The following is a 13,418-nucleotide window of genomic DNA, read 5'->3' as shown; positions in this document are numbered from 1 at the left end:
CAAAGCTGGGTTTGTGTAGTCTCTGGAGAGAACTCAGCTTTATTTAAACTGAGTGTGTACAGAAAAGGAATAACTGAAATATGTGCAATAAAAACAGAAGAGCAAGTAGTATAAATTAAGAAGAGCGAGTGATGTAGATTTGTATATTGCTGGTTAGATTACAAACACTAATGTTTCATGGGGAATATTTCTTAAATTTGTTGGGTACCTTCAGGTTTTTGAAGTGCATGTGAACAATTGGTCTTTAATATTATTCTTGTGATATTCCAAAAACACTTGAACTTTGTACTCTGAGTTTATACTGTCCTTGTACTTAAAATATACTTTGTAACATTAACAGGATATATTTTATCCTCCATATTCTTTTTGATTTCTGTGACCATATTTTTACCTAAACTCATTATAGTTTTGAAAAAAAATATTCTCATTCTCTATATTAAAAACATCTATAGGCTATTCATTATGGTAGGAAAAAATCTTGTGAAAGCATTTATGACTAAAATAAAATAGTGATTCTCATACTCTCTAACTTTTCCTCTTTTTTTCCCTTGGGAGGGTGGGCTTTGCTTGTATTTATCTGCAACTGAATTTTATCTGGTGTTTTAGAAAGAAAAAAAATCCCAGAAATCACTTTTTAGTACTCTCTCACATAATTTTCACCTCCAGCAAAATCTGAGAGTAGTCCCTAATATAATTTCTTGTTTTGTGTATTGGTAACACAACTATCTAATAATATTTTTCTTCCACAAAATTTGGAAGCACAAGTTAACAGGGTACTAAAATTTATGATGTCAAAGTCCAATTAGAAGACAGAGTCCAACACTCAACTGCTTGGATCTCTAGTTAACTGCTGAAATTGCTAAGGCTAAAGGCATACTAATCTCCTGCTTCTATACCCAATCTCTTTAAACGTTTGTCCATAAGATATTATGATGCAAATTAATTGTGAAGTGACAGCTCTAGAAATGTGTCATTACTATCAGCTATCCTGCGGAGTTTGCACCATCCACAGAATCACAAAATCAGCAGAATATGCTACGCTGGAAGGCACCCAAAAGGATCAAGTCCAACTCCTGGCCCTGCGCAAGACCATCCTCAAGAGTCACACCATGTGCCCGAGAGCGCTGTCAATGCTTCTTGAACTCTGTCAGGCTGGTGCTGTGACCACTGCCCTGGGCCAATTTCCTCTTCTCCAGGCTGAACAGAGAAAGTGATCTCAGTTTCTGCTTGGATAGCTTCCTCTCCAGACCCTTCACCACCTTCACAGCTCTCCTATGGACACTTTCTAATAGCTTCGTGTCTAATACTGTGGCACCCAGAACTGTCCCCAGCACTGGAGATGAGGCCACCCTAGTGCAGAGCACTTGTTGAATTTCATCTGATTGGTGACTGCACAGTCCTCTAATCAAGGCCTCTTTGCACGGTCTCCCTCTCTTTGAGAGAGCCACCAGCTGCTCCCAGTTTTGCATCACCTGCAAACTTGCTCAGTATCCCTTCCAGTCCTGTGTCCAAGAAATTTATGAAGATGTTGAAGAGCACAGGGCAGAGGATGGAACCCTGTGGAACACCACTAGTGACAGGCCACTAGTATGATGCGACCCCACTCATTAAAACCCTTTGTGCCTGACTTGTGAGCCAATTCTCACCCACAGCATTATGTGTTTATTTAGCTGAATGCTGGACATTTTGTCCAGAAGGATCCTGTGACAGCATGGAAAGATTATACCAGCTGGCTTCTCTTGATCAGCTAGGTAGGTTAGCTTGTCATTAAAGGAAATAAAAGCAGGACTTTCCCCTCATGAAGCCATGCTGGCTGTCACTAATGAATGCATTGTCTTTCAGGTGTTTTTCAATACCTCCCATAATAATCTTCTCTATAACTCTACCAGGCACTGAAGTCGCACTACCAGGCCTATGTTTTCTAGGGTCCTCCTTCTTGCACTTCTTGAAAACTGGGACAACTTTCACCAGCTTCCAGTCAGCTGGGACATCTCCGGTTTCTCTTCAGGGAGCAATATGTACACAGAAATGTTTTGGGGGTTTGAGCAGGAGAGGGATGACAGAGAAATAGAAGCAAGTTTGGGTTTGATATGAATACTGCTCTATACATGGTTGTAGACTAACACTACAGGAAAAAAAAAAGCTCACACCTGCTGTGAACCTGGTATGGTCCACTCAACCAATGTGTCTAGAAAACACCCCAAATAAAAAAGTAACATTCTCAGTCTTTTGTGAAACTTGCTGCTAAAATAAAAACCAGAAAACACCTATATCTTTTGTTTGACTATCAGCACAGATCATCCCAGAGGAGTTCAAAGGGCCAAATCTTTGTGCAAACCTTCATTAACTGCAGATAAATAACCAGCAAGCTCAACTCATTATATATTTATAAGAGCTCATAAATGCTCAAGGGCTGATCCTAGTGAACAGAAGTAGGGATAAACAATCTGACCATGTTTTCCACTTTACCAATAATGGGTTTCACAAATCCCAATTTTCTACTCTACTTCATATGGGTCTCATTATTCCTAGATCATACATTGCTATTTTGTAATTACTAGAAAAACAATAGTGAATGTAATTAAGCTCTGACTTGTTTATGTTGATACCATTTAGTTAAAGGCTAACTGTAATTGTTTCCACTGATAAAATCAATTCAAAGGCAAATGTATCACACTTGACTATGACAGCTTTCTGAATCTCTCATTTCTGAGTTTGGCAGTTGAGCTCCATGTGCAGTGCTAGAAAATATGTTTGTTTGACATTTTATAAAACAGTGACCTGGGAGAACTCTCTTTAGGGTATCCATGCAGCAAGCCAAGTACCCTGGACTTTTCAAAACACACAGCACTGTCTAATAAAGTGCATTAGACGCTGGAATAAGAGTTACCTGAGCCAGGCTCCCTCCTGAACTCATTCTGTACAGTGTAGTATGACCACAGAAAAGTCAAAACAACTCTAAGAGGAGCAGATGCCCATATTTTACATGAAAGAGATATGGAAAAGAAGCCAGCCATTGTGATATACCAGAGAGGACTCAACCTGTCCTGTAGTGCCCTGCCTTTAATATTCTTGATGATACAAAAACCAAAGGAGTCATCTTCAATTATATCATTCTGCATGTGTTGACATCTACTGAGTGATATATTTATTCAAAGGAAACCTGAGTGTTGTAGAGAGTTCTGCAGAGAGTCCTATGAACCAGCTATGGATTGTCTCTGTCATGCAGCAAGACAGTCAGCAGTATGGTGGGTTGAGCTTTCAAATATGGTGCTCTGAAGAATAATATCCCTTAAACGATGAGAATACAAAATGAAACAGTACTACAAAGAACTGGATAACACTATTAAAACCTACTGAAAACTAAAAATAATTTTGTGATGGGATTAAATTCTGATTCATGCAGCATGGTAAATAAACTCCCAGTCCTGCATCTCACAGCAGCATAGGGGTGGGACAAGAGAAGAATGTAGTTGTACACAAAAGCATATCAAGTGAAAGGGTAAAGAACACCCACTTCAGAGAAATCTGACCTCAAGTTCACAGTACACATTCTTCACAAACATCTACTTAGTTCCTTTGCGGAAGTAGCCCCATGTGTTTGCTACACATTCAGAATAGCAGTACAAGAAGTATAAACCTTTGGTGTCTCTTTCCAATAGCTCTGTTCTTCTGAGTTTCTCTGAGTACAGCACAAGCAGAACTTCACCTGCAACATCAGAGAGCTTTTTTTTGTACTCATTTAACCTCGACAAATGGAATGTTTCCCAGAAATTTTTATGAGCACTAATATAAGAGGCAAAATCCTTCAAAACTAGTGTATTTATGCAGACAGAAGAACCATAACCTCTAATTGACTACCACAGCCTCCATGCATAGCCCAGAAACTGTAATGAAAGCAGACACTGACAGCCACTCAAAAACTCAAGATCAGACTGAAAACAGCTCTTTTAGACTAACAGTTAATTCCAACATACTTCTCCCCAATCCATCTGATTTCCTGAGCTGAATAGTGAACTCTGGTATAGACAACCTGCATTGTCTCTCTCACACAGATATAACACTTAACACCAAAGAACCAGATAAAATTACCAACTGGAGCACTTCCACCATGGGAAAATCCCTGAAGAATATTAAGATGAATACTCTGGCAAAATAAACATGAACCATTGCACTGCATCAGCCATGTAAAGAGGAGAGGGAAAGCAGAGGCAGAGATTATGCTGAAACTGTCTTCTGTCTTTATAGAATGTCTGCTTGAGGAACTCATAGCAGCTGTTTGAATCCTCCCTGTGGGTCTGGGTTAACCCAAGATGCAGCATAATGTAAATGCAGACATCAGAAGATGAACACAATGCTAGATGTAGGAATGTGCAACAGTAGCAAGAGCTGTCTTCTATGCATATTATCAGTCTTTAAGATCCATTTCTGAATTGTCTCCTCCTCTGCAGCAAAGTATTCAGTATAATTTACTAACATATTAATGAGGATGGTATCAAGTCTGTTTGAATACAAAATGCTTGTTTCCAGTCCAGCCTTCAAAACACACTGATAAACTCAAATAAACACGAAATGAAAAACAACCCCAGCCACTTACTTTTGCTGCTCCTATTTGCTCTTTTCGAAACTTCTCCAGCGGTGCTATTAGCACATCATTAGCATTCTGGATCTGCAATGTTAAACATAAAGGATATCTTCTTAATACAGAGTATTTGCAGAAAGTGGAGTCACTGTAATCCTGACAATTGCAAGACTGAAAAATGCATGTCTGAAACTGGTAAGAGCAGAAGGCAAGTAATTCTGTTTTCTTTACACAAAGCAGACAACACACATGTACACTAGTCTATTATGGAACATTTTTTATGAATAACTAAAGTAATTTTAATGGAAGATGCAGTAATTTTCTCTCCAATATGCAGAAGGTTTTCTGGTACTTTACTTCCATTTCTTGCATCTTGCCTAAAACCAGAATAGAAAATGAAGACTTTCAGGAATATATTTTGGCAAAACAAAGAAGACGAACACATGAATACTGACAGCACTGACTAAAAAGTCTGTGTTTATGGAATCTGAAATTTTGACAGCTGAATCTTTTCACCTATCCCTTTGAATTACAGACCTAGGTACACTGAGCAGAAGACAGTGAGGCAGAGAACTCCAAAAAGATAAGTGGGCACTTAAAATAAATAATCTAGATTGGGTTCCTTCACTTTTCTAGTTTTTAAACTAATTTGAAATGTCCTGCAGCTATTTTTATCCCTTTAACCTAAACCAGAGTTCTTAATGAAATGCAGTTTTCTCCTCTGGCCTCTGTTTATTTAGTGTAAATCCAGTCCTGGGAACTCCTCCCTGAAACCCATTCCCAGCAGCAATCACTGAAAGCAGTTTGTAGTCATTTGGGACTGGAAACACACAAGCAGCAGAATACAAATGGCAGCCAAGCCATCATGCCACTCTCCAAGAAAAGGAAGCATAATTTCCCCATATGCCTTTTAGAGGCAGCAAGAATAACCAATTAAATTGCCTTTGCTGATGAAAATCAGAGAAACTAATACCTGTCAACATATCTGCAATAAAGTACAATAAAACACATTACAATATTCTATTATACTGACTGCAGACAAAACTCTGGGCTTTCTGCACAAATAACTTTTTTAATCCTCGCCAGGACAGTCTTTACCAGCACTCATAATTTGGGCTTTGGCAGGTTTAGGTCTGGGCAAAGCTAACATGTACCTAAGCCAAATGTGAATGAATACAGTTCTTGTGGTTCTTCCATAACAGTAATTGATAAGTTACATTGTCAGTTGAGCACAAAAACTTCCCAAAACACTGTAATAAAAACCGTATAGAATAAACCCATTGGAATACAAACACACTTTCTTTCTTCCCAAACCTAACATTACAATCCAGAAGACCACAGAATCACCACATCTCTTAGAAGGGTAAAGTTCTAGGAGAAGCTGAGGCTCTCTTTGACACTCTTATGAAGTGAAGTTCAAGACTGCAATGGCAACACTGGAGTGCTCAGTAATATACCATGATCAAAATGTGCTACATTTAAAAACAAAAATCAGGCACAGAGGATAAGGAGCAATGTTTTCATTGCATTCAACAACTTCCATCAGTTCCACTGGACCAGACTACAATACTACCTTACTCTCCAAGTGGATACTTCCCAGTAATATATAGATTTTTAGCCATCATCCAGCAATCTAACTGGACTCAACACCTTTTACAAGGCAAAGAGCTTGCACTTAGCAAAAGATAATTTCAATCCCAAGGATCACTAAAGCAGATTAACAGCAGTGCAAAACTTAAATGACTTGCCTACTACCAAGCAACATTTCAGTGCATATGCCTGGAAGCAGCAGCTGGAAGTTTTGATAGCTTCCAGAGAATATACATGGCTTTTAACAACACACACAGAAACCACAAATGATTGCTGGAGTCACTGGTATGGAAGTGTGGATGCGATTTTTTTTTTTTTTCATGTCCCAAATGAAGTTTTTCTCTGCCTTTTAGATTCATTGCTAAATATGTCACAGTTCAATTTAAGGGAGACAGATACATATCATTAAGTAGTATTAAGTATTATTGCTGCTAGTCAAACTAGCCCCATGTGGAGCTGAATGGCCCTCCCTTGACTCAATACTACCATGCTCATGAAGCCTCCATGCCACACCAGGAGACCTCGCTGCATATATCATCCCCTTGGCAGCATTAAAGTGACTAAAACACAACTCCCACTCATTTCGCTCAAAGCTGTTGCAAAGCAAAGGAAGTATCTTGGAAAAAGAGATCCCTGTTTCAAACACCATGGAAGAACATAGACATAGGAAGCATATGGAACTGAGAGAATTTGTCTGAGAAGCAAGTGGCTTTGCTGGACTGAACCACAGTGTTATACTCCCATAGTTATACATGAAGTGGGAATGGACAGCATGCATTGCTAGGCTTTCATCTAGATGAGGTCTGGGCCTTTGAATAGATCTGCTAAGTCACATCAACAGAACACACTGCAAGTTCATCCCTGGGCTGAAAGATTCCACTGGCAAGAGCCCTGTTGTGACAATTAATCTTCCAGCAAAATTAGGATCTAGGCAAGAAATAGACTTTGGCTTTGGAGAGCGAGAATATGCAGCAAAGGACCTCAGAAAATCCCAGCAGATGCATTTCAACAGCCACTATTACAAGATGCAGAATGCTCCAATGTGTAAAGACTTCCATCAATTTCCACCACATTGAGCCTAGGTTTTGGAAACTGAAAATTATAGAGAAAGAAGAACTTTTGCCTGACATATTCACTTATTAATTTCATTTCTTTGTCAATTAGTATCACTGCAACTACCTCACTGTTTCTTAAGGGTTATAAATCCCCCACACTCCCTCCCCAACCCCCAACTCTTCTGCGTGCCCTTTAAAGTAGCAATCCAATACTCCCACAACATTTCTATGGAAATCTGATTGCTTTAGATAATCTGAAATTTTCACTGTGTGGTCCTAACAGAGTATGTTTTTTCCTGCCAAGATGATAATCCCTCTCCTACTCAGTTATTATGCTAGGTTGAAATGAGGGACATTGGGAACAGGCAAACAATGTCAAAAAGACTGTAACAGTTTTTGTAAACAGCAACTTCAGAAATCCATGTTGTGTCTAAAATATGGATCTTACCCTTCCATGCTTATTCAGATTAGTCACACCTTTAGAGAAGTTACATTTTGTTGATCTAATAGTTATTGAATGTTACACAGTTCCAGTGCTCAGCATGGTTAATATGTGGCAGTCAATCAAATTACGTGATTGTTTCTCTTGTTTGGCAAAAGCAATGGTCTTTCTTCAGAAAAAGAAAAGAAAAAGAAGAACACAATTTTAATTTAATGACAGTTCATCAGTCTTTTTTTAATTAGGATGCTAGACAAGTATTAGCAGACATAATACAAGAATATTACTTTGACATTTGAGAGAGCTATATTAGATACAGTAATAAAGAAACAGATTTTTCTAAACTAAAGCTTATTCAGATTTATATCTTTAGTATATATAATTCCACTTACTTCTAGTTAAATCTACTTGTGATAAAAGCACCATTGAAATAAGTACCACTAAAACCACCCAGAAGTTTTAAAATATATTTGTAAAAGAAGCATTTAAAAATTCAAAAATTTTCTAAGGCAGTTTGGACAACTTATGAGGTTGGTCATTGTTTGCATAACTGCAACATTTCAATACACCATGACAGTCTTTAAGACAACATGATGAAGCCACTTAAGTTGTCTTTTCTGATTCATGATCACCTACTTTTCCAATCTACCCTCTTTCCCTACAGGAGTTAGCTATGAAATTGAATTTCTGCACTAATACTGAGATTAAACTGTAGTTTTTGCAGATCACAGAGAAACTCCACATCTTTACATGGAAAACATTTTGGGCTAGCAATTTTTTAAACTTTTATTTTTTTAATAAAACTTTCAATCATTAGAATGAAGACCATTAACAGAATCATAATTATTATTCAGTGTTAGAAAGGGAAGAACAAATTTCTTGCAAACATATCTGAACATCTCCATTTCTAGATTTTCTTAAATTCAAGTCAACATTAATGTTTTGAATGAGTTTTCTAATTAGTTTTCTGGTTTTTCTGAATTTAGGAAAGTTAATGATATACAGCCTGTACATGCAGCATTCATCTTCTTTTACTTCAAGTGAGAAAGGGTAAATAGATTTAAATGGAAAGAGGGAAGGTTTAGATTATATATTAGAAAGAAATGCTTTATTGGGAAGGTGTTGATGCACTGGCACAGGTTGCCCAGAGAAGTTGTGGATGTCCCATTCCTGGAAGTGTTCAAGGGCAGGTTGGATGGGGCTTTGAGCAGCTTGGTCTAGTGGAAGGTGTCCCTGCCCACGGTAGAGAGTTGGAGTTGGATGACCTTTAAAGTCCCTTCCAACCCAAGGCAATCTGTAATTCTGCTTTGGTAGAATCAGTGGATATAAACAGAAATTTACCTAAAAGATACTGACACAGTTGCTAATAAAGTACTAACAGCACAGACACAGAAATTTTAAGCCCTGATTTGTTTTATAGGATTTTATCTTCACCTTAGTGTCTACAGGGCTGAACTGCAGTACAAGGACAGTCAATACCTTTTGAGCTTTGTATTTTCATTTGTAAGGATAAGGACTATGTAAGTCCTAAGAACTAAGAAAGAACTAAGTTAACAGATTTACCAATTGTCAGAAGAAGACAGCAACAATTTAAGTGAGGAACATTTGCAGTAACAGAATTATATTAAACTTACCTGAATGATAACAAAAAAATTTAACTACAAAAAACTTTTGTGTTTATATAGTGTATCTTGAAAAAACATTTTTTTGTTCCAAAATCGGCTATGCCTACTTTTCATGGCAACACAGAATGACCTTACTAGCACACAGTAAATAGAACTCATTTCCCTGAAATACTGAATGGCTTGAAAATTCTGAATGTTGAAAAATATTAACTTTTTTCATGTTAGTATAAGACTTTTAGAAAACACAAATTCATTCAAGGGGGCCAATAAATCTCAAAAGTATTATATGCAGAGTAATGCATTTCTAATTCAGAAAAATATTTCTCTGCTAGACAAAAAGACATCATTTAAATTTAAATCTTTCCTCCAATTCCTAACAATTCCTAACATCTGATCAAAATACTTCTCCTTTCAGTCTGAGGCCTGTATTAGCAGCTCTTAATCAATACAACTTCAAATACAGAAGTTGAGAACAAATACAGACAAGTAGGCTTTTGTATAACTCATGTATCAAATTGAATGTTATAAAGAATATAAACATGCCAAGATAAAACACTGGTCATGTATTTAAGTGCATCGTTTCTATTTTAGAAGTTAAAAAGTGTAAATATTACACAAAGTTAATATTGTGAATTTCAATGCCCGTAACTACTTGACCTTAGCAAGACAAATATTTTTACAGCTTTGTACAGAAAACTCTACAGAGAGAAATCACATACTTAAAAACAAATAATATACTTGAAGTTTATCTTAATATCTTTCACCTTTACAAAAACTAAAAGAAAAGATGACATCAAACAATATCTAAGCTTATGTTAATTTCCTAAAAACATCACTGCCACTTCTACTTATTTAAAGTAAAGCTGATGTTAAAGGAAGTTGAGAAGACTACTAATTTTTAACTACAGACAATTAATTGTATAGGCTGGACACTTCCATGTACAATATGTAATGCAACTTTCAGCTTCTTACCAAAAAACCTAAAGCTGTATCAAGTCGTATTAATATATTGCCACGAGGGGATGCTTATAAATCACATACTAGTCAAGGCTGGGAGTAGTTATACATATGAATCAAAAAATGGTTTGGGTTAAAGATCATCAGGTTCTACCCCCTGTCATGGGCAGCAATGCTTTCCACTAGATCAGGTTTTTTCTCAATGTTTTCAAGTTAACTTCAATTTTCTATATTGCATATCTTATGTTTAAAAATACATTACTATACTGTCAAACCTGAAGTGATTGTTTGTTAATATAATAAAAAACTACACACGAAAATATACACAAAGGCTGCCTTTAGCACAGAAAGAAAGGCCAGTCTCCTTATGGAGTCCTCGCAAAATATTCAAGGAAGAACAGAACTCATTTGAAGAACAACTGAAGAATTTCAGATGTTGGGTGTACTCAGGAGCTTTTTCCTTTTGGCTAATTACAGACCAAGCAGATAAAAAACCAGCCGACCTTCAAAAAAGTCAGTCTTCATAAAGAATCTGACTCAGATCTACCATCTGCTTTTTAAACGTAACATTGATATTCTAAAAAGTACACATTATGTGGTGTAAATATACATAGAAAAAATATGTAGATATAATATTTTAAATTTAACATTGCAAACATAATTTTACATCACTGATATTCTGAGTCCAAAAGGAGCCACAAGGATCACGAAGTCCAAATCTTAACAGAATGGTCCATCCAGGGACTGAACCCACAATCTTGGTGGTATCAGCACCAAGCTCTGACCAGCTGACCCAATCTTCAGGGTCTTGTGCATCTTGACTTTGCAATTACTCAGTAGAGGTCTTGGTAAATGAAGGATTCCTGATACATTTTTCTATCAGAACATCTAATCAATGGGTAAGTGGACAAACTAGATTTGAAAGTATTAGTGAGTTCTGTGACTATTTTTGTGATCATTAACCAGATGCAACTTTGTCTTGTAAATTGGGGAGAATATCAAATATCAGGAGATCCTCTCAGGCTCTCTCTTTGTCCCATTTGGTAGTTTCCTCTATTCCTTGCAAGTATCAGTCAAGGAAGAAAATAGTTACCATTTGTAAGCAATATATTGGCAGGAACAAGTGAGTCAACATTATTTTAGAAATACTCCATTGTACTATCTGCTTTTTTCTTTGCTATTTTTCAACTACCCACTATCCTACTAAGGACAGTATGTAATTAAAAAGAATAAGTTTAAAATGCTTTCATTACATCAGCACATGAATTAAGTGTTTGTATAAGCCACATTTCATTAACTTTATGACTCCAGCAGTCTCAAAGTTAAGGCATATGCTTTCTGGGCTGTTTCCACACATTCCTAAACAGGGTTATGATGACCTCTGCTACCTTAGAAGAAGGTACAACATAGCAAGTAACTACCAAATACAGCCCAATCACCCTCATGCATTTACCTTTTTTGTACTAGCTCAATCTTTAAGGCAAAAAACAATATATATGGTACTTTAGCATTCAGAGATCCCAAGGTGCATACAACCTTTCATAAAAACTTGATTCTCTTGGAAGGAGGCACCAATATTCTTTGTGTCTGCAATGGCTGTGGAGCAGAAGTTCCCTTCTTTCTCCCAGGAAGCCAAGCCTTATGAATGACCCTGAAAGCCTAGGTCTTTAAGACCATGCTATGCTAACACTCATTAACTTGCTTTAGGGCCAAGGAGCAGAGAAGTATTAACTCTAAGGATTGGCATTAAGAAACTAGACAAAGAGAAAACATATTTTTGAGTTTAAGTAACAGTTATCACACAGAATCTGGAACTTCAAGTATCCCCTACTAAATCAATCCATGCACTGCCAACAGCAAGACCTGACAGAGGACATTATCACCTCAGTAACATCACCAACACAAAGAGGCTCAAGGACTTAGCCGGGCAATTAAGTCAGTCACTCAGCATCAGAGTGACAGTCTCTGTGCATACGGACATATATATACCTTATCTGATATATTCAGATAAGATATATCACATAATGAAATCGTGAGGTTGTCTGCAATTAAACTCAAGTTTGCTAACCTGCTTACATAAAGATAATTCCATGTGGATGTATAAAGGCTTACAGTATTTCGATGTTTCCAAAAGAAAGCAAATGAACATCTGGGCCACTGGGCTTGAAGTCTGCTTTCCCTCAGAGATATTGCAAACCCCTTTAAAGTTTTCTGTGATAACCCAAAGAAATCTGTGACTGGGCAAGACTTGATTTTTATTCAGCAGAAAGCAGCTGGATTCAACAAAGACAGCAAAAATATTATAGACATTACAGGATTCAGTAAAGGTTACTTTCACAGTCTAAAGTTACACTTACAAAGTTACACGGCACTTCTAATGTAACGAATCACATGAACTACCAGTGTAGCCATACTCCCAAATAGAAGAATAAATTAACAAAGCACTGCAACCAATGAAATAGTGTAACAAATTACTTGCCTCAGAGTTAAAAGAAAAAAAGTCAAATTTTAACACTATCATGCTAAATAGGGATCACATGAGTTAGAGTTTATTATATTAGGTAATACAAAATATGGCTTAGTCTAATCCCAACATGAAGTAGTATTTTTATGCCTCCTGATTTCCTTTTATTGAATTAATTCCTAGCATAGTTATTACATTTATCACCAACTGATTACATGTGCAGTGCTGGAACAGGTATGTAATCAAAACTTCCTACCTGATCTACGCTATTTCTTTCCTGTCAAAACCCAAATTGGTCATTGCATATCACTTCTCTTTAGAGAGAATGTCATTCAGCCTCAGAAATAACCATTCTGCCCTCCATCCCCTGGCAGCATGTTGCCTCCACTACTCACACTTTCTGCCATTCATGGGTATTAAGATGCCAGATTCACCAGTTGACTTTGGAATGTGGCAGCTAATTAGTGTCTGATCAAGACAGGGCTCACACAGGGAGCTCACTGAAGCTGAGCATGGAAACCAACAGAAAAAATTGGATCATCAGAAACCAAAAGTTCCTACCATCTGACTCTAGTTACTCAGCGCTGCTCCAGAACCATCTTATGCTACCCACTGGCAATATCTTATAGAAGCACACCAGAAATTCCCAAGGGAACAAATATTTAACAGAGCTATACAAGATGCAGCATGTCTTATAAATGACTTC

The 13,418-nt window shown here is 37.1% G+C and overlaps 1 protein-coding gene across 3 annotated transcripts in view; it reads right to left on the bottom strand.

Annotated features, from left to right (window-relative positions):
* ARHGAP42 (Rho GTPase activating protein 42) overlaps nucleotides 1-13,418 on the bottom strand; it is a 139,135-nt gene that overhangs the window by 59,453 nt on the left and 66,264 nt on the right. For all 3 annotated transcript variants that reach the window (XM_021529328.2, XM_077781342.1, XM_021529329.2), the window contains exon 4: nucleotides 4,598-4,669. In XM_021529328.2, the coding sequence (XP_021385003.2) occupies nucleotides 4,598-4,669 (72 nt within the window). The remainder of the gene's footprint in view (nucleotides 1-4,597; nucleotides 4,670-13,418) is intronic.

This window comes from Lonchura striata, chromosome 2 (assembly GCF_046129695.1).
Source record: "Lonchura striata isolate bLonStr1 chromosome 2, bLonStr1.mat, whole genome shotgun sequence".
In the NCBI taxonomy this organism is placed as follows: Eukaryota; Metazoa; Chordata; class Aves; order Passeriformes; family Estrildidae; genus Lonchura; species Lonchura striata.
Note: the sequence above shows the minus strand (reverse complement) of the source record. Positions and strands in the feature narration are given on the sequence as shown.